At 41.9% G+C, this 22,508-nt stretch overlaps 1 protein-coding gene across 2 annotated transcripts in view; it reads left to right on the top strand.

Annotated features, from left to right (window-relative positions):
- Positions 1 to 22,508, top strand: part of pnpla8 (patatin-like phospholipase domain containing 8) — a 66,433-nt gene that overhangs the window by 30,351 nt on the left and 13,574 nt on the right. Inside the window, exon 7 of one of the 2 annotated variants that reach the window (XM_041215988.1) lies at positions 9,029 to 9,037. In XM_041215988.1, coding sequence (XP_041071922.1) covers positions 9,029 to 9,037 — 9 coding nt within the window. Of the gene's footprint in view, positions 1 to 9,028; positions 9,224 to 22,508 lie in introns of both variants that reach the window. The other variant, XM_041215987.1, reaches the window with a different exon arrangement.

Here is a 22,508-nt window from a genome sequence, read left to right as displayed (position 1 = left end):
TTGATAATTTCCTCAGGTCATGAGATTGACCAATGGGGATTAGCTACACACACAGTTCATATTTAATTTTCATTAAAAAAATCACATACAACCCTATCTAGCCAAGGTAATTAAGATTAGTGCTGACTAGTAGAAAATAAATGGGTGAATATAATCAACGAAAATTCAGTTGGGGAAATAATACAGTAAAAAAAAGTACAGAAATAAAGTTAACTTCTCATTGCTGAGATCAACTTTAAATGCTGCTGATAATTGTTTTTAGGTACGTTTTATGCACCATTTTAGAACTTTTTCTTAATTTATCCTGATTATTTTTCAAAGTGTGTCCCATGATGTATTCTTAAAATTTCTTTAGTGCAGTTCCAGACCCTAATCTGTGTGGTGAAAACTGTATTTATCCAATGCATTGATTTTTTTTTTAAATGGGGTTTAACCAGATACAAATATATATTAAGCAATATAGGATACTTTCTAGAATAATAGAATAGTTTTTGCAGAGGTGACAGCTGTGTATAATCTCTGATTCATCCTTATTTTATTATTTAATAATGGATGAAGAAAGAATTTTTTTAAATTGAAAGTGATGCAGAACATAAGAATGCAAAGAATTCTGTAACTGAAGAATTGTATTCTTGTATACTTCTGATTCTACTTCTTAACACAGAACAACAGCAAAATAAAAATTATGGGCAGGATTTTGAGTCATCAGGTGGGCAGGCCCAGGACTGGCCGCAGTCAGGCCCTGACTGTGATTTCATGCTGGCAGGCCATTTAAGACCCACATAGCGTGAAACGTGGCTCTGCACTGACCGGGAAGGGCGAGCGGGGGCTGGGGCTTGGGACCTGTCAGCCGTTGGGCTCAATCGTGACCCGGCGGACGGTTTAAAAGCCTTAGAAGGCAGCCGTGGAAGGACGCCTCCTGTAATTTTGCAATGGAGCCGAGTGCGGCTGGACAGGGCAGGTCATGTGGGCACTCAGCCCCCTGCTCGCCATCCTCCTGGAGGAAGTGGCTGCCTCGCTGTCCTCTTGGAGGAGGTGGCTGCCAGGAGGGACACCCTCGTCCCCAGGGATGGGAGGAGGGGTCTACCACACCTCACCAAGACGGCATGGGAGGAGGTGGCAGCAATGGCGAGTAACCATGACGTGGTGCGGCGCACCCGGGTCCAGTGTTGGAAGTGCTCGGGAAGGGTGCGTACCATGTTGGCATGGGTCAATGTGCAGAGCGTTAAGGTGTGTCATCCCCGCCCTTGCCCCCCCCCCCCCACCTGATGGACTTCAGGGGTGCGAGAGTCTGAGTGCGTCCTGTCAGTGACGCCAGAGCTGGCCAAGGGGGCGAGCCCTGGCTGTTTGGACTGAGTGTCTTGTGGCTCGAGGCCCACGAATTGGATGTGCCCTGCCAGGTGCTCCTCAGCTGGGGTTGCCAAGGCTGCAATGGTGCTGCAGGTACAGAGTGAGCTAGTTAATGCTCCTCTGTTGTTTCAGGAGAAGATGGCCCACAACAAAATAAAGTTCGCTGACTGGCAGAGGTCACGCTAGCCTCCTAATCCTCTCGAGACAAAAGCAAGACACCCTGGAGCCGGCATGCGTCCGGTGCAATCGGGCGTGGAGAGACAGGGGTGCCAGACAAAAGTAAGAGGTGAGACATTCAGCTTGTGCAACTATTCTAGTGTAGTCTCTTCGTTGACGTGAACCTCGAACCTGGAGTCCCCATTGATCATCGGAAGATAAAGGCACCGTGATGCTGATCTCCATGGTTTCACCAGGGTGCCTGGCATGCACAGTGACAGTGTGATGAATTTAACTAATGACATGCCCTTGTTCTTCCTTTTAGGTTCGCCAGCGGGCATGCGTTCTGCAGACCCTGAAGGGCCAGCCCTAACACCGGAAGACCACTGAGTTTCTGTTGCACCTGCGTCACACTCGCTCTCTAAAGCAGGCACCAGTGCAGATATGAGCACCTCGGTGGGCATTATATCGGTGGCTAGTATCTCAGTGCACATTGATGAGGGCACTTCACACTTGCTTGAGGTGCAGGTGGAGGCAGAGTACGCCCAGGGTGCTGGCAGTCAGAGGACTACTGGGGACCAGGACGATGCTCAGGCGAAGGCTGATGCTGAGCCTCTGGAACCCATCAATGGTGAGCAGGGAGGTTCAAGGCGACCTCATGTTGGCGCACGAGCTACCTGTCGCCTCTGCGGGCTCCTCTCAGGGTGCTCTGCACGACAGCAGCAGCTCCTCTGCCCTTCTGCCATCTGATGAGGCTGCAGCAACTGGGGAGATGCCAGCTGTGCCATTGGCTGCTCCCTCCCAGGCGGAGCCAGCACAGGCTCCACTGGCCAGAGGATGACCGCTAAGGTCATCAAGGCCAACAGGACACAGCAGGCTGTCTCCAATGCAGGTGCCAGTGAGGGGGGAGCACCAAGACATAGCACTCGCAAACGTAAGTTAAAGGCACCATGACCACAAGAGGGACAGGTCACAGGTGATTTTATGTTCATTCATGTTTACTTTATGTATACTTGTCTGGGGTTGAAGACAAGAAACGTTTATGTAAATGTTATTGAAGACAAGAAATGTTATTGAAGACAAGAAATGTTATTGAAGACAAGAAATGTTATTGAAGACAAGAAATGTTATTGAAGACAAGAAATGTTATTGAAGACAATGTTATTGAAGACAAGAAACGTTTATGTAAATGTTATTGAACTGTCAGAATGAGATACGTTGTCAAACTGGTGCCAGAAGCTCTGTTCAGTCAGGTCCTGACCTTCATTCTATACCATACCGTCGAGACTAGCCTGGCAGCTCCCATTTTTGTCGTCATGGCCTGAGTATGCTTCACCTTTTTGTTTCACTGGTGTGGGAAACGCCAGTATGTAATGCTGGACATAGGTAGCTCTGACTTTTATTGCACAGGCACTGAATGTCCTTTGGGTTCAAATGAAAGGGTCCTATCAGACATCCGGGATGGAGGCGGCCGCCTTTGCATGCTCTTGAAGCTGATCTTTGGTAGCCTGGCTGAAGGAGCATTGGATCAATGCTTCCCTGGTGTCCCTGCCTCCCTATAGGTTACCAAGGTCTGGCTTCATGCCCCCAGCTGTCTCCTCACCATGCTTATCTTCAGACTCACTATTGGACTCATCATCTGTGGCCTGTGCAGCTGCATCAACATCCTCTTCCTCCAGTGGTTCCTCCCTTGCCAGTGCCAGATTGTGGAGAGCACATCATGCAACCACTGACACCTGCTCTGGAGGGTATTGTAGTGCTCCCTCTGAACGGTCCAGGCATCAGAAGTGCATCTTGAGAAGGCCTATGGTCCTCTCCACCACCACCCTTATGGAGGCAAAACTCTGATTGTAATGCATCGCTGCCTTTGTTCTTGGGTGGCGGAGAGGCGTCATGAGCCACCTCTTTAACGGATAGCCCTTGTTACTCAGCAGCCATCCATCTAGTCGGGCTGCAGCACTGACGAGCCTCGTCACCTGGGAGTGCCTCAGGATGAACATACCATGGGAGCTGCCAGAGCATCTTGCACAGATTTGCAGAATCTGCATCCTGTGGTCACACGTTATCTGCATATTCATGGAGTAGAATCTCTCTCTGTTGATGAAGGCACCCGGCTGACCTGCTGGCAGCTTGATAGCCACATGTGTGCGGTCAATGGCACCCTGGATGCGTGGGAACACAGAAATCACTGCAAATCCCCTGGCTCGCTCAGCCAGGCTGGCCTCGACAGTATGATAAAGAATGAAGGTCAGGACCTGCCTGAACAGAGCTTCTGTCACCAGTTTGACACAATTGTGGACAGCTGATTGGGAGACTCCTCATAGACCCCCCACTGATCCCTGGAAAGTGCCGGAGGCATAGAAGTTGAGGGCCACTGTGACTGTCAGAGCTACTGGCCTGCGGAGTCCACCCACACAGTTGGAGCTGATCTCGGGCCCAATCATCTGGCAAATGGAGGTCGCGGTCTCCCTTGAGAGACGGAGCCTCCTTCAGCACTGCACCTCGGACATATTGAGGTAGCTGCATCGCCGCCTGTAAACGCTGGCAGCAGGATAGTGGCGTCTTCTGCGGCCCCTTCTGCCTTGGACTTCCTGCTGGCCCTGCGCCCCTTGTGCCTGTGCCTCCCCTCCCACAGGTCCCTCCCCTCTGGAAGCTGCATTGCCTCCTCTCCCTTCTGCCCCTCTCTTCCTCAGAGGAGGGAGTGCCTCCAGCGGAGACCACGATCCCCATTACCAGGATAACAGAAGGCTGTCTGATACCTGGAATAAGAGTCCACACAGCCTGAATCCTCTTGGGGGGGCTTTGCAGACACGAAGGAGCCCTGAAAGGAAGCCTGGAAATGCTAAGAATGAAGCCCTGAACAGAGATGTGGCTGCCAAGTACCAATAAGCAACCAGCAGTAAACTATCTCCAAAACTGCTCACTACTCACACTGGCAATGCTGCTGACCCTTTTCATCCCGCCCTTGGATGAGGTTTTTAAAAATGTCAGCTGGCTGCCTGCCCGTTCTACCCATGTGACAAGCGTGAAATCGCATGGGCAACGAAAAATCACAGTCAATTGGGACTGTTAAGAGCCTTAAGTGGCCTCTTAATTAATGGTGGGCACGGCTCCAGCAACCCCCCCCCCCCCCCCCCCCCCCCCACACGCACGAGTGCGCGATGACCTCAAGACGCTTGCCCAACATCAACGCGCACTATTTTACGCCAGATTGAGTCGGGTGCGCTCCCTACTGCTCCATGTGTAAGTCAGTGGAAAGATTCTATATGGAAGCTGAAGTACACAAAAATAAGGTTGCTGTAAACTATTTGGAAATTTGAAGTTTGGTCCTCGATTTTTTTTTTTTGTTTCCCTGTACCAACTTGTATTCACGCCGCTCCACAGATCCTAATCTCACCCCATTAAGAAAGCTTCCTGATCTGTCTGTACTGGATCCAAAGCAATTGACCTCACACAGCTTTCCCACAGGGAAGACTCATTCCTCTGATTAGATGAAACTGATTGGAGACAACACGAGGGAGCAAGGCAGAGTACAGAGAATATATATATATATATATGTATATATTATAAAAATATGCAGTGTGAGGTCTTAGTCCTGTTACAATTATTTAAAAGTACACTCAAAACATGTATTAGAATAAACTTATTTCCTGAAGAAATGCTAAATATTTGGAATAATTTTGTCTATGTCACTTTTTTTTAACTTGTCCTATTTGCACAACTTACTGTGCCTCCTAACTTGGTGATATCTGCTTAGGTTTCACAGTGTACATTATGCAAGGTAAGAATAAAAATACCTGGAAAAACTCAGCCGGTCTGTGGTTAAGCTCCCACGACCCCCCCACCCCTTCTCCTCCCTTAAACTAGCTTATGTTTCACCTCTTTTCTATTTTTACTTATTTCTGTTGAAGAGTCATACAGACTCGAAACGTTAACTGTGTTCCTCCCCGCAGATGCTGCCAGACCTGCTGAGCTTTTCCTGGTATTTTTATTTTTGTTTTGGATTTCCAGCATCCGCAGTTTTTTGCTTTTATTTTATGAAAGGTAAGAAGTTGTGTGTGAACCATTTCCAGGCAATAATAATAAGCATATCTTATTAAATCACAGGCGCGCTTAGTATGATCATATGAATCCATTGCTGAAGTTGTTTTTCATCACCCTTGAATACCTCTCCTATATAGAAAATTCCATAATTTATCTTATTAAATGAAGTATCTCCTAGAAAGGATTTGTTTGTTCTTTGAAGACTTGTGTTTGATGTTTCACTGAATAAATGTACTATGCAGTGTAGACCAAGACGAGGGCCTGAGTTCCATCTCCGACCTACATTTGTTAAAACTCTACTCATAGGGGCAGTTGTGTTGGCCTTCATGCTCCCAAGCTAGAAAAGGGAAAAATGAACCAGTGCTTTTGTCCGTAACTGCTATTTTGCAACTCCTGTTACAAACTGCATATATGTGGATTCCATTGGGCGCATAAAATTCGTGGATGAGAGCAAAGGCCCTTTTCCCCATGGTAGTATATCCACTTTGTACTCCTATTGTTATAAGCAGCTGAAGTTTGTACAATCCTAATATCTTTGGCTCCACTAACTTGCTGGGTCATTATTCCAAATATTTAGCATTTTTTCAGGAAATATGTTTCTTACAATACATGTTTTGAGTGTACTTTTAACTAATTGTAATAGGACTAAGACCTCTTACTGCACACTTTTATAAAATATACAGATACATATATTCTCTGTACTCTGTCTTGCTCCCTCATGTTGTCTCCAATCAGGTTCATCTAATCACAGCAATGACTCTTATTGGCTTTCTCTGTAGGAAGGTATGTTTGCAGTAATAGTATTGTTTAGCTGAAAAGTCAAATATTTAAGTGTAACCCTAGTTTAGCACTATGAATTAGTATTGTTGCAATTATTCAAGCACTGGGAGCATTGTTTTATAATATAAATTGGCTGAATTTCAAAGTTTTATTTCTAGGGAATATAAACCTATTTTGTACTTCACAGTAACTGGCAAATTTCAGCCCAGCACGTCCACTCTAAATAGGAAAATCAATCTACTTAACCTTTGCCTTGTTAGGCATAAATATTAGCACAAATCATGCAAATTATGAGCTAAGAAAGCTCTCCAGCATGACTAAATTAACTTTCCTTTTCCACCTTTCTGCCCCCAATGTTGCCAGTATAATAGTGAGAAATACTTTGGTTTCAAGCACATTGCTTTCCTCTCAGTGGTTCACTTGAAGACTGAGGTCAATTATGCACTTTCACTGCTTCCATGCTAATTTATCAGAGGTCAAGAAGATTGATTCTGCAATCTTCTTCACATACAGAATCAAGCAGCACCATGATAGGACGTTTACCCTCTGAGTTACCAGTAAGAATTAAGACAGCATAAATTGGTGGGCGGGTGGACCTGATTTTTCCCTGACATTGGAGTCCTGAAGCCCATGGTAAATTTGCTGAGTTGCTTCTTCTTACTTCCTGCAACAATTTATTTTTGTGGCTTGGTCAGAACTGCATAAAATGAGTATAATAATTACAACGACCAGTGTATTAGTCAGAGCAGTGGTCCAAGTACTGAGAATCCGGTGATGGAACAAGCTTCTTGTTCTTGTACTTTTAGAGAGACACATGTTGAGACTGTTCTTTTGGTTTTACCTTCTTCAGATTGTTCTTTTGGTTTTACCTCCTCCAGATTGCATGTAAGTAATCTTGGGCACAAGGGGAGGATTCAATCCTTGTCAGTTTCTGTTTTGGCTCATATGACTTACAAATTCCTTTTTTTCCAATAACAAAGGTGGCAGGGTGGGGGCATATTAAAATAGTGGGGAGCCACATTGGGGTGGCTTCCTATTGCTGTCCTGCCTGTGGGAAATTTCCCAGTGGGGCGGGGTGGGGGGGGGGGTGGCGTTGCTGCATGTCAAATGAGCCGCCCGCTTCGTGGAGGCGGGCAGAAGATTTGCATAGTTAAGGGTACAATTATCAAGGACCATTACGCAGGGCAGCCGGCACTTCGTCAACGGCTGAGTGGGCCCCCACTATGTCGGGAGGTTGCCAGCTTCATGGCAGGTTGGGCTGGGGAGGCAAGGGAGTCATCAGAGCTGAAGGTCCCATGGCACAACTAAGGAGCTGCGGGCATGAAAGCCAGTCCCTGTAGCCCCAGTGATACCACCAGAGGGTTCTGCCCTCCGATCGGTGAGCCGTCTGAATTTATTATTTCTGCCTACCTTGACAAGGGCATCTTGAAGTCTCCAAACCTGTCTCGGCAGCATCCACCTTTCCCAATGGCTAATTTTAAGGTGAGCTTGCAGGCAGCATTTAGGAGGCCTCCTGCAGTATAACCACTGAGCTGGTCTCACTGCCGGCAAGTGTGGGCTCGGGACCTGAATTTTTTCCCCCTGATATTGGAGTCCCGAAGCCCATGCTAAATTTTGACTCATTATGTTGGGTGCCCTAAAGTCAGAATGGGCTCCATTCACAGACCCAACTACAGAATCCACATGATCCTCTGAAGTGGAAATTTTGCGTGGATTAATCATGCCATAAATTTTTACAGCTGGGTCAGAAATACATATGGCCTTGGTGGAGCACAAATTGTTTGTTGAAGGAATAACAGATTTCAGAGTTCCAAGCAAAATAATTTTCTTTGTTCTTTCGTGGGATGTGAGCATCACAAGCGAGGCCAACGTTTGTTGCCCATCTCCAGTTGCCCTTGAGAAGGTGGTGGTAAACTGCCTTCATGAACCGCTGCAGTCCATCTGGGATAGTGACGCCCACAGTGTTCAACATATTTGTAATAAGGATAAACCAAAAGAACACTTAATGCTTTGCAAAAAGTGTTTTGGGAATGGCATTGATTGAAAATGTTGCTCAGCTACTTTGTATTGTGACAATGAAGTTGAGAGTTGTCAATGTGGTATTTTATAGCTGCACCCTCTTTACCTTCCTTAATCCACTGAGTTCCCAATTTTGAAATAGCCGTTTATCTGTGGTGTAATGCCTGGTTCCTGCTTGCCACCACCATATAGGAAAGCTACAGTTGGGACAGGACAAGTGCTTTGCATCACTTAGCAGCTGTGCAAAGAATAGCACAGATGTATGGTCATGAAAATGAGCCCTCTGCCTGCTTGACTGCAGAGGGCACATGGCCCAATGAGATCGGTGCTGGAAGAGAAGTGTAAAGAATGGGGGCAAGCATCCCCCAACTCAACACTATTTGATTTTTGTTTTTTAACCAAGTAAAGTGTATTATATGCAGAACACTTAACACGACTGTTAAAACATTTTAAACCAAGCGGTGCAATAGGATTTTTTGATTGTAACCTTTGAAAGTTGTGAGCCTGAATCTGAAGGCAAAATGAAATGATGGTGGAATGGGATGATAAAAACTCATCTTGATTTGCAGGTTGATGCCTTATGTATAGGGATTAGTGCTTAAGTTGGCTCATAAAAATGGAGGCAAACGTTTTCTTCTTTAAATCTGCACTTAAATATTTATAATGCTTTACTTTTCAGGTAGCAGCTGTAAGTACCATAGTAAACAAAGGGACACCACTGAAAGCATTTGTCTTCAGGAACTACAATCACCTCCCCAGTGTAAGATCGCACTATATGGGTGGCTGTCAGTTTAAACTGTGGCAGGCAATTCGAGCATCGTCAGCAGCACCTGGCTATTTCCAAGAATATGCGATTGGCAATGATCTTCATCAGGTATGACTAACTGCAATATATCACATGCAAGTAGCTTGATCAATACATTAATTTACCTTTTTTTGATGAGAATTATCAAACTTTTATTTCTATCACACCTTTCACGTCCTCGAAGTTCCAAAGCAATTTACAACTAATTAATTACTTTTAAAATGTAGTTACTTCTGCTATGTAGGCAAAGATGGTAGGTAGCCAGTTTACATAGTTCAAGGTCCCACTAACAGCAAAGAATTAGTTCATTTATTTTGGTGGAATTGACTGAAGGATAAATATTGGACTGGTTGTGAGGTCTCCCTGATTCTCAAGAAATTGTGACATAGAATCAACCGAACTTAAATCAAGAGAGAATAAAGTAACCCATTCTATTGCAAGTTGGCATGGCATTCTATTGACAAATATGAATGGAATGCCATGTAAAGTATTTAAAGCGTAGCGTGAAACACAGAATTTGAAAACTGTTCATCTTGCATATTTGATAATATTTGTAAGCATTGTGTTATTTCACAATTTACTGGCAGTGTCTCAAACCTGTTCTGTGTTTGGCAGTTGTCTTTTGGTGAAGTGTATTGGTGAGACATTAATAGAGTGAAGGAGGCTAAAACCTGTAATAGATGCAGTGATAAATGTACCACTCATTACGTTTGAGTGAATTCAAATAGATGAACTCTGTGTGATGGCAGGAATAACAAAATTATAACAAGTATTAGAACTATTTTTGTCCTAAATTGCCAGGGGATGGTCCCTCCATGGCCTAGTGGGCAAAGGTATTGGCTGATGCAACATGATGATACAGATCAGAAAGTTTGAGATTCAGTTACTGGTCTATCAGATTTGATTGATATCATTTGAAGCAGAATTTGGTTTGCTGCATTGGGCATCTGTAACCCATGGTTATGTGAGAAAAGGCCAGGATTTCCAGTCCTTCCAACCGAAACAGTGAGAAACTTGTGCTGCTTTCAGTTTAGTATACAATATTCACTGCCCATGATCTGGTCCTCTCCACAATGGGGATACCAAATGCAGACTGTGTGACCGCCTTGTGGAATCAGAAGTGTAAAATGTTTTAGTTGACGGGCAATATGATCGGCGCAGGCTTGGAGGGCCGAAGGGCCTGTTCCTGTGCTGTACTTTTCTTTGTTCTTTGTTCTAATACCTCCATTCAGTCCACAAGCCATGACCCTGAGCTTCCTGTCACTCGTCAATTCAATTCTCCACCTGCCTCCCATTCTGATCTTTCTGTCCTTGGTCTGCTGCAGTGTTCCAATGGAGCTCAACGCAGGTTTGAGGAACAGCACTTGATCTTTTGGCACTCCACAGCCTTCTGGACTCAACACTGAGTTCAAAAATTTTAGAACATAAATCTCTGTCTCCATTTTGTTTTATCTTGCTAGTTCGGTTTTTCTCTGTTTAATTTGCATTCGGACAGCTGTTATCCAGTCATTCACACCTCATATGGACATTTCTTTTGTTTCTATACTTTACCCAATACCACAAAACTTCTCTCATTTAATCTCTCCTGCCCTCCACCTTACCTTCCGTTTCTTCTTCCTACCCCTCCCACTTTCACTTGCTCAAAAAAATCGCATTTCTATCTTTCCTCACTTCTAATGATGGCTCATCATAGACCTGAAACGTTAACTCTTTTTCTTTCCATAGGTGTTGATGACCTGTTGAGTGCTATTTTCGGTCTTGATTGCTATTTGCTCACACTTACCGTGCAATAATAAAAGGCTAGTGCTGGGCTCCCCTAGCTTTCCCCCTGTGCTCAAATAATTTGCCCTGGTTGTTCCCAGAATAGTATATGCCCAGTTTTCATATCATTGACTCTGCCATATTGGCTAAAAAGACTTAGAAATGCTGAATTTCTTGATAGAAACAACAAAAATACCCAGGGTTGCTGCTTCAGTTCCTGATACTTGTTGCACTCTGTGAATTTAGCTTAGACTCATATTCAAATCGCTCCTTACCCTTGTCCCTTCTTACCTCTATAATCACATTCGGCTCAACAACCTCTGAAAACTCTGTTCCTGCAATTCTGACATCTTGCACTTTCCCACGTTCTTCATTCCGTCATTGGCTTCAGCCATTTAGGTCCTTAGCTCTGGAATTTCCTCCCCAAACCCCCCTCCCTCTCCTCGCTTGAGACTCTGCTTAAGACCTACCTTTTGATCAAGCTCAATATCAATTCTTGCCTGATTGCATTTTCTGTGAAGCACCTTTGGGCTGTTTTATGATGTTCAAGTCGCTATATAAATACAGGTTGTTGATGTTATAGCCAGTAACAGGAGAATTAGCATTCCTGACTTGTCAATGGTAGTAATCAGACAAATATCAGACTCCTCATCCCTTGTGGAAAATCAGATTATATAGTCATTGCATGAGAACAGTGTTTGATATAGCTTTGATGCCCACTGTGCTTACAGTCTACTAATACTTGCTGTCTAGAGTTATGAATGAAGGCTGCCAACTTGGGTGAGATACTAAACCGACATAAGTCAGCACCTGAGGAGAAAAGGGAAAACTGAGCAAAAGTAAAATGATTACGAGGGAAATAGTATATCACAAACCCAAATTCTCAATTTTTTCACAATGTTTTTCATGATGTTAGTCTCTCACTATTGATGCTGTTGTATTTAAAAGAATAGAAGCTTAAATTATGACAATCTGTTACTATCCAGGTCATATACATTTTCACATAAAACATTCAATAAACTGTGATCAAATGATCTCACAAGTGATTAAAAATATTTCAGTAACCTTTGGTAACCTATTCGAAACTTTGAATTCACCAAATAGAGAACTGAACAAAAGCAGAGTTGTCCCTATTCACAAATAACCACTGAAGGTCACTGAAATCTTTTCTGTCATACTGTTTAAAGTCGTCGATACATGCTAAGTGTTTCCTCACAGCTGTTGTTGCAGAACGGTAGCTTTGGGTTCAACTGAATCACTTCCAAAGTGCTGCAGTCCCCTCCAATATAATATAGTCTTCTCCTGGATTTCACAGTCTGCAGTTATGTGCAAATACCTCTGAAGCTGCGTATTATGAAATAAACAAAACTATCATACTAATTTTTTCAAGACTCCATAAGTGCAAAAACTGCTCTTTCACTAATCGTTACATTTTCCATTTAGTATTTCTCAGAAATGAGAATGTTTTAGCCTGTCACGGGTGGCTTGGTTTCTGTGCAGTTGGCAGGCTGAAACACCTGAAACTATCTGCACAGCAGGAAGTATAACTTCTGCCTTCAAGCCGCGTGTATTCTTTGGAATTTGGGAAACCCCAGTGGAGCAGGTGTACCTGCTACTTAAATGTGTGACTCATTCAATAACGGCTGTTTTAATTCGGGATTCTGACTTCAACTCTGTGTGCACAGTTTTACCAGGCTCCCTGGAACTTGCCAAGTAAAACAAGGTAAAGGGACAATAGATATTGATGGAGCCGAGCAATTGGCAAGCTATATATACTGAGATCCAGTACCTGCTTCCTTGCCTAAGTGAAAGGCTTTTGCAAACAAAACTTGTTCTGAGATTGTGCCTTTACTGATTTGGAGATGATTTCCAATACTTTGGAGGTCATTTCTTGGAATTTCTTTCTGCCTTTGATCTGCAATTCCCAGTTGTCAATGTGCACAGCAACGATTATGCACCTCTTTCTTGGAGGAAGAACAGCAGCAGAAGACTTCTCCTGAACTGTCTGCCACCCCACGGGACAATGGGGATAAGCACAGAGTTCTAGCTCATAAATACCTCCAGCACCAGGTGTACAGGCAGAGGATCAGCTTTCTGGACATGACTGAGCACCAGTGTTTCAGGAAGTTCAGACTTTCCTGTCTTCGTCAAAACCTCTTCTGAAGAAGGTCAGCAGCCTGAAATGTGAACTCTGCTTCTCTCTCTACAGATGGTGCCATCTGAATATTTCTAGCATTTTCTGTCTTTATTTCAGATGTACTTGTGCTTGATTTTTTTTTCATTTAATAGCTGCTGAATTCTTTAGTAAACTGCAAATTATTCAGCAATTAATGATTCAGTCAGATATGCAGAATTAATCTGCAGAGCAATTCCTAAGCAGTTGCATATCTATGAAAATATATTTCAGGCATCCAGATGCAGTGGTAAATTCTACATGACACTGTACAAGAAGAATTTCTCCCCAGCTCATAAGGTGGGGCAGAATACCAATATAATACCTTGGATGGGCAAGTAATACGATGGAACCTGCTGCTTCAACTCATTTACTTGGGTCATGGACCTTGACTATTCCACGATCTTGACAACTGCATAGCAGGGTTCCAATGGGTAGGTAAACAGCTGCAAATATTTCTAATATGCCTACAAGCTCGAGGGAGGGCTTAGCCTCCCAAGCCTCAGACACCATTCATTGGAAATTCAGCTTGGGTATCATTGCTTGTAATCAAGCTTCTCAGCAAATTCCATGACTTGAAGTACTTGAGGATACAGATGAAGACCCATATACCACTTGTAAGAATGCACTTTTCAGCAACAACATTGATCAATGTAATTTTTGAGCCAACAACGTTTAAAGTTTGCCATCCAGTCATAGAAAAATTGAAGCCTCTCTTTTGCTTTCTGTTATACTGTAATGTGTGATCATAATATTCCCATCTAATATATATCCAATAAAAAACAGATTCTGTTTAAATGGGTCACCCAAAATGACAAAAGTAATGTGTTACTAAGCAGTAAATACAGGAGAAAAGATAGAAAACAGTACCCTTGAAACATACTTATGGCATGTAGTCTTCCTTGACCCTAGACAGGTGAATCTGATAACCTCCTCAATCCCTTTGGGGATTTGGTTGAACCTCTATGGCTTATATGTACATGAGGAATTGAACTGTTTTTTTAAAGCGAAGCATGCATGTTTTAAAAGTTGGTTTAAACTATGGTAATTTCTGTCCATGGTTTGTCAGCAATGTCACTTTGTGGAAGAGAGTAGAGGACCATTCTGACCAGCTTTCTTTGTGAAGCTGTCGTTGCACTGGAGACAGACTCCCGCTCACCAGTTAACTTAATTGAAAGTTGGCAGTAGTAGCTGAGAGTAAGAAAAAGCTCAAAAAGGAAAAGAGAAATAGAAGTTGAAGTTTAAATAAGAAAGCTCTAAATGATTTATATTACTGATCAAATGTTCCCTATTTGGAAGCTGTTGCCAACTAAACAATGATTTTTCTTCCTCTCTTAGAAATGAACATTATCGCAATGCAGCTCAATTTTTGAAAGTTAAACTAATGTTGAATGATTAATCTCCTGAATAATTTAATCTAGAAACATGTAATAAATTATTCTGTAGTTGGCAAGTTCCATTAATAAGCGCTCTCAATACAGTAGGAGCTTTCAGCATCAAAGAGAAAATTAACCATTTATTTGTGATATCAAGTGCATGTTTGCATTCTGACTTTGGTAGGTTGCTTATTGTACACATCCAGTGACAAACAGAGAGACTAGGAATAATAACACATTGAAAACAGGTTCTGTAAAACAGTGCATTTGCAAATATAACCAATCTATTTTTACAGAAGGTTTCTTGAATGAAAACAGAAATTGCATGAATTATCCAGAGGGATTGGTAGCATCTAGAATGTAAAAATAAATGTATGGATGGAGTAGTGGCATCAGAAAATTAGATCACTTTTTTCAGATGAAGAACCATGGCTCGTTTACAGATGCATAGAAGTCATTTTTGCTTCCTTGTCTAGTTTCCTGGATTTATTCTTATCTCTTTTTCTTCTCTGTCTGTTATTTTTAACTAGAGTCTCCCTACATTGTGCACCTTCATTTTTATTTAAAATGCTTTATAGAACAAAGGGAATTGATAGTTCTGCTATCAGGATTAATACTGAAGATTTAATAGGTTTAGCATCTGAGCATGTATGACGGATAGATCATAAAACACTGTTTATGTAGGAAGTCTCTAGATTCATCATTCTACTTTGTACACTACAAGTTAGTTATTTATAGTTTGGTCTGAAGAGATTTAAAATTTTTGCACTTGGAGAAAGAAAGTGGTATGAGAAAATATATATGTTGGGTTAATTCTTTCTGGTTTTTTTTCAATATTTGTCCTATTGGTAAAGGATATGCTTTAAATTGGGTTCATTGTAAAACAATGGTTTCCATTCCTTGTGCAGTAATACTTTACGCCTGATTGAAAATCATTTAGGCTTTTTCTTTGTAATTTGTCACAACTGGCATTTTTTTTGATTAGATTATATCATGCATTCTTTTTTATGTATGAATTGTAGGCTTGTGTCAGTAAGCACCAAACTCATTCTTTGGCATCATTAATCAGTCCATGTTACAGATCATTTGCTAGAGTCATGAGCACTTTATAATCCATGTTACTTTTAAATGAAGTCTTGCTGTCATCTTTGTCACATTTTGACCTTAACATTTCCTGTACCTTAATTAGTTTTAGGTGACAGTTAATTGGCAAGCAAACCATAAGTGTAAAAATGCATGCGTATAGATCTGCAGGTACCTCGGAACTATAATAAACTCGATCTACAAAATTAATAATTAATGCAACAAAGGATAAATTGATTATTCATAAGGCTGCTTTAATGTATTGTAAGCAGCTCTTATGGTTAAAGAAACTACTACTTGAAATACTCGAACATATTTCTAACTACCACAATCAATGGGGTTTTGAGGTGCTTGGCAGGCTATCCAGCAACCCTTGACAATGAATTCTCAGAATGCTGGCAATATTATGCAGGCACATAATAAGTTGTCACACTTTTCGCTGTAGCTTGTTTTTATTAAACCTGTACAAACTGACACCTCTAAAGAATGGACAGTTACTGATGGTCCTAAATAACTTGTGTTATGATAGATACAACCCACACTTGATCTGTTATCGTTGGGTCACCTTGGAAGATGTTGGGTGTCTTGCTTAGAAAAAGGAACTTTGCCTCCAGCCAGATCTCTTGGTAAAAATGACCTTTATTTACATACTTAACTATGTACAGGATTATAAAGCACTAGGACCGAGCCACTGTTTGTCTCTCAGATTCTCTTCTGTGTGACGTCATTATATAGCTCCTTACGCACATGCTTAGTAGCTATTGTTTGAGTAGTGTGAGTTAACCCTTTACATCTCCCCCCTCCTCCACCAAGTCTTATCTCTATATGCTCTGTACACATCCTCCTACACCTCCCCATAAAGTCTCTGTTTTTACAGGGATTATCTTTGTTCTGGTTTCACCAATCTCCCCGAATGTTTATGGAGTTCTTTTTGAGATTGTTGAGGATCCGTTTGCTCCAAACTCATTCTCTGAGGGTCGTTGTTTCTTGTTTCCATTGTTATTGGTTCAGTAGTTGTTGTTTTCTCCTGAGGATCAGGGTTTGTAGTTCATCTGGCTAAAGCCTTCTTGTTCATCAAAATCAAGGCCCTCCTGTTGGTTCGGATAATACCGGTTCCTGTCTGGGCAAGATATGATCTTGGTTGTTGCAACCTCTCCCTTATGTTATCTTCTAACTGCTGTTCCCTAATCCACACCAACTTTCCCCTTTCGAGTGTGGGTGGATGTGAGCCCTGTGTCATTGTTTGAAAGTGGGGGCTTGGTCTGCTCTATAACCTCCTTCCTTCTATTGGACACAGCCCTGGTAATCTACTGTGGCGCTTGGCGTTAATGTGTGAGGAAATGAAGGAAGTTGGGTTTTCAGCCAGCAGCCCATAAAAAGCTCACGTTGGGGGTGAAACCGTTCTGCAGTGGTGTAGAGCAGTAGCTAAGCAGGGCTAACTCAAAATCTTAGCTTATCCTGGGGAAGCCTTTAATGGTAGGTATCCCTCTCTCGGCCTCTCCATTGGCTTGAGGGTCAACCTGTGATGTGGACAAATCCATATGACGTTGTGAAGGATTGGAAGCACTTGTTGGCGAATTGTGGCCCATTTCAGAGATGACAATGTCCGGAATGCCATACGTGGAAAATATCCTCTTCAGAGAGGCTATAACAGTTTTGGAGGTGAGCCCATTTTGCACTTCAATCTAATGGAAATAATAATCCACATTTATTGCCCATCCCCAATTGCCCTTGAGAACCGAGTGGCTTGCTAAGTCATTTCAGAGGGCAGTTGAGTCAGCTGGCTGGAGTCACATGTGGGATGGCTAATTTCCTTCCCTAGAGGACATTAGTGAACCAGATCAGTTTATATGATTGTCAACAATGGTTTCATGGTCATCACTTTTAATTCCAGTTTTTTTTTACTGAGTTCAAATTTCATCACCTGCTGTGGTGGAATTCGAACCCAGATCCCCAGGGCATTATCCTGGGTCTCTGGATTACTAGTCCAGTGACAATACCACTAACCAAAGCCCCCCCCCCCCAACCTTGCATACCTTCTAGTATGTTGGACATCATCCCTTGGAAAATCTCCAGTACGGACATGATGCCAAAAGGTAGATGGTTGAAACAGTAACCTCCAAAAGGTGTTATGAAGATCACTTTAGATTCCTGATCCATTGGTAACTGCCAGAATCTGGTGTTTGCGTAAAGCTTAGTAAAGATTGTACTTTTTGTGGGTTTTACAAGGTTCTCGTCTATAGATGCCATTGGGTATATCTCTGGTTCTACCACCTTGTTTAATTTCTTTATGTCAACACAGATTCTGATGGATCCATTTGGTTTTGGGACTAGTACAATACCAAAACACCACCTGGTTGGTTTTGTAACTGGTAAAATAACCCCTTGTTGAAGTATTGCCTCAATCTCACCTCTTAGTAATTTTAGAAGTGGTTGTGGGACCTTCCTAGGGGGAAACAGACAAAAGGGTTTTGCATCTGCCTTCGGTGTGATATGGTACGCAGTGTTCAATTTTCCCAAGCCCCTGAGACTTTTCGAAATTCTCCTCTAACTTCATTTTTGGGTTCTTGGTCATTGACTTCTGCAACTTTAAGGATTAAGCTCAGACCTTAACAGGCTTTCCTGCTTACCAAGGAGCATTTCTATTTCTGAATGACATGCAGTGTCTATGAGAATTTTCTGTCTTCATACCTTAATGTTACATCAAGCTAACCTTTAACTTTTAGCTTGATTTCTCCTGGACCTTGAAGTTGGATTGGTGAAAGTTGCAGAGCAATCTTTGGCAGCCTCTTAACTCCATCAGACAGAACTGAGACTCCAGCTCCTGTATTCAATTTAAATTCTGTACGATGTCCGTTGACTTCAATGTTAGCGTGCCAGTATTGGCTTTTGTTCCCTTTGATTTCATTGAGAAAAATTATTTCCTGGCTGCCTGGTTCCTGTACTACTTGTATAGAGCTTCCTTTAAAAGATTTTTCTTTTTGCTTTGCAACCGGGCGTTTTTGAATGAGACTGTTTTAAAATGACTTGATTTTGCTGCATTCTGCAGTTCGGGTGGGCCATTGTTTGCACCTGTGGACCTTCTTCCTGTCACAGCAGGGACATTGCAAAATGGTGGTATTCTTTCAGTGTGTTTCCCTGGTTGATGCTGTGATGCGCTTTTAGTTTTGTAGCCAATAAACTGGCTTTAAACGGCTTTCCCCATGCAATTTCACGCCCACCCCTCACATTCAGTTTTGCTTTCGCACTTGAGCCTGCCTAGCCTGTTTTGCTTAACGTCAAATCTTCTAGATTGTATAAAGTCTGACAGGGTTTTTTTCCAAAACTCCAGTGACTATTTAGTCTCTTATTAAATAATTTTTTAACATACTGTACTCATAATTGTCAGCCAAACAACAGAGATCATTTAAGAAGGAATCAATGCCTTCACCTAGGTTTTGATTTCGCCATTTGAATTTTGCCCACTCTGTGTTGTTTCAACAAAGACTAAAAACAGAGTCAAAGGCTCTGATGACATCCTCGTAGGAGGTTGCCTCCTCATTCACTCCTCCGCCTGGCCAGCACGTCATCTGCGGTAATACTGACGGTGCGTAACAAGGTACTTACCTGGTCTTTGTTGGTTGTACTTGTGAGACCTGAAGCATTTTGATAACGAGTGAAATGCTTTTTTCCAGTTTTGTCATTGCTGAGCCTTTCTGGGGCCCTTTACATTCTGGAATGATCCTGGGAGAGGTAGGATCGAAGTCATTGCTCACCTTAGGTCGATGTTCCCATTTCCCATCCTGCTTTCTGTGTTAGTCGCTGGGCTGTCCTTGTGGTTTCCCTCTCTAGTCCGATGACTGGGTAGCTCTTGAAGTCCTTCAACCTCTCTTCTCCCAAAGGCTATTTCCTGCAGTTTTACACTGCTTTTCTATGGGTCTGGTAACTACTGCCATCCACCATCTGTTATTGTTGGGTCGTCTTGGAAGATGTTGGTGTTTTACTCTTAGCAAGAGTTCTGCCTGGAGACAAATATCCTTCTTCAAAGTAACCTTTGTTTATATAATTATGTACAGAGTTGCAAAGCATTAGGACCAAGCCATTGCTCACTTCCCAGGTTCTTCTTGTTCTATTCTGTGTGACATCATTATTACATAATACATGCTCAGGAGCAAGTGTTAGAGTTAACCCTTTACACTTGAAACCAGAGACGCTCGCAAGTTAGAAATGCTGTTACGTGATCCAACATTACAAGGTCAGAATATCACACAAGCAAACTTCTAGGAATGCCTCTAACTAGAATAGGTAACGGTACTGCACCAAAACATGAAGTACAGTTGAACAGCTAACAGCGCAACATCCACCTCAAACATTAGTAGCTGCAGCACACGAAGAGAGTGGGCTCTGAATTGAAATCTGCGAGATTTTAATCTCTCTTCCCATCAATCCCCCAGCCTCCTGTTTGGCTGGGATCTGCCAGGCACCCCAGCTCTACAGCAACCATCTCGTTCTTTACAGGCTGTCTAAGTAGCAGATTCCAGAATCAGGACACCCTTCCTTCAGTGGAGAAGGACTCTGGGACAACAATGAACTGAAACCCTATCCCACTGACATGGCTCCAGACTTAAGCACAATTGCGGGTTAGGGAGGAAAAAATGGAAGGCTGCAAGAGATATAACCAATCCTCTATTATTAGCCTATACTGTACCTAAAATGACCATTATGAAAGTAAGGACACCTGCAAATGAAAGATACCTGATCCAAGGCCCTTGGCTGTCTCTAATTTACATGTTTTCTATAGTTTTACAGTGGATATTTTTAAATATATATTTTTTTAATGACGTCTCTATTGTAAAAGGTTAGTGTTTGGTTAGAATGCTAATTAAATCATTAGCTTTTCACTTCTTGGAGCTGGATTTGAATCCAACTTGGGTTATTGAGATGAAGGGAACATTTTCTTCTTTCACAGTCAAAAAGGTCCCTCATGAATTATGTAAGTTTCAATCTAGTCTAGTGGCATAAAACCATCTATAACTTCCCACTGTTTGGCCTCAGTTGGTAACCTTTCTTAAAAAGGCTCCAAAAGCTAATATGGAAAATGGTAGTGTCTTACTGATGCAGCCTCAGCATGATCTTTTGTGGCTGAGGCAAAAACTTAATTTGGGGGTAAAGGAAAAATAGCTTTTCCATGGGCTTACAGCTGACCTGATGTGCCGAGATGTTAATACTTGATGTAAAAAGTGATAATGTTCCTTTTCCCCCTAACTAATCATCCTCAATTTGATGAATGTTAACCACATTTATTATCAGCTATTTCTTCTTCCTCCCGAAAAAAAGCTGTGACTATACTGAATGAAGTTTATAAGTTAGATAACATGAACCCCTGACAGTGGAGTCAGTGGACAGAATTGAATTGGTTCCAACTAGAAAAAGAGATTGGAAGATAGAAAATGCTGGAAATAGCCAGGCAGCAATGGTAGAGAGACAAGCATAAACTTTTCAGGTCAAAATGAAGAGTTCAGATGAAGAGTTTTTGACCTGAAACTTATAACTCTCTGTTTCTCTCTCCACAGATGCATGCCAGAACTGCTGAATATTTCCAGCATTTTCCATTTTTATTTTGCATTTCCAGTATCCACAGTATTTTGTTTTTGTGTTAGATTGAAAGACAAGTTAATCTTGTCATTTACATATCTAGGATTTCATGTTTTTGACTTGTATACATGTTTTTAGCAACTTTTTCATTACACATTAACTTTTGAGTGACTTCCATCTTTCATTTTTTTATTTGAAAAGTTAAATTGGAAACAAAAGAAACTAATGCTTCCTAAACTGATGCGCTTTGTCAACAAAACAAAGCTACTGAATAAATATTTTTTAATATAAAAACAATTCCTGATCTTTTTTCATCTCTGATGAAGCTGTTTAAGGTGTCTAATGGATAGCACAAACTCTTCTGTTGAAGAGTCATGCGGACTCGAAACGTTAACTGTGTTCCTCTCCGCAGATGCTGCCAGACCTGCTGAGGTTTTCCAGGTACTTTTGTTTCTGTTTTGGATTTCCAGCGTCCGTAGTTTTTTTGCTTTTAGCACAAACTCTTCCTCTGTGTCACTGTCAAAGTTAGTAAATTAGCATCTTAATTTTGGATAAAATGTTAGATAGCATTTATCTGGTGCCTCCTTATCATAGTTCCAGAGGTTCCAAGTTTGTTGCAACTAGGGAATTGCTTTCTATATACAGTAACTGCTATGTAGGTAAATTGTAAGCAACTGCTTTGTATTGGTGGTTGAGTGAATGGTAATTTCAAGGATGTGAGGAGTCTCCACTTAATGTCCAATTCAAAAGACAGTGCCTATGGTGCTCTCACTCAGTACTGAAATGTAGCCCAGATAACAGTTTTGAATCCACAACCTTCTGACTCGATACTATGCATTGAGCCAAGCTGGCAGCCTGCAAAATGTAGGCCTGTTGGGCAAATTGACAGCAAATTGTTTAGCATTCTTTTGGGATGATGTGCAAGTTGTTAATGGGTTTTGGCTTTTTATATCTGAAACCCCCATGCATATCTCTTCACAAGCAATTATACAAAGAATTAACTGGGACCAATTTTGCTTCTTTTCCTTTCTGAGGAATGGGGTATAGAAAAGGAAAATTATGAAGAGGGAGGTAATTGATTTTGACTTTTTTAAATTAGAGCCACACTTGAAATGTGCTTTGTCAACAAAACAAAGCTACTGAATAAATATTTCTTAAAATAGCAGGAATTGACTTTGCCTGAGAATTCTGAGTTGAAATTTTAGCAGTGTTTTCTAAAACCTTCACTGGAAAGGTGAATTTAATTATGATCATGATTATCATATTTTGTGGAGATCATTTCAAGAAGGAGGTGAAGAAACATGATCACATACTGTACATGGGGCAAACTCCATGTATTTTTTTTTAAAAAATAGACGAATCAAAGAATATTATGTTTTAGATATTT

This window comes from Carcharodon carcharias, chromosome 21 (assembly GCF_017639515.1).
Source record: "Carcharodon carcharias isolate sCarCar2 chromosome 21, sCarCar2.pri, whole genome shotgun sequence".
NCBI lineage: Eukaryota > Metazoa > Chordata > Chondrichthyes > Lamniformes > Lamnidae > Carcharodon > Carcharodon carcharias.
This window is presented reverse-complemented; position numbering and strand designations above follow the sequence as displayed.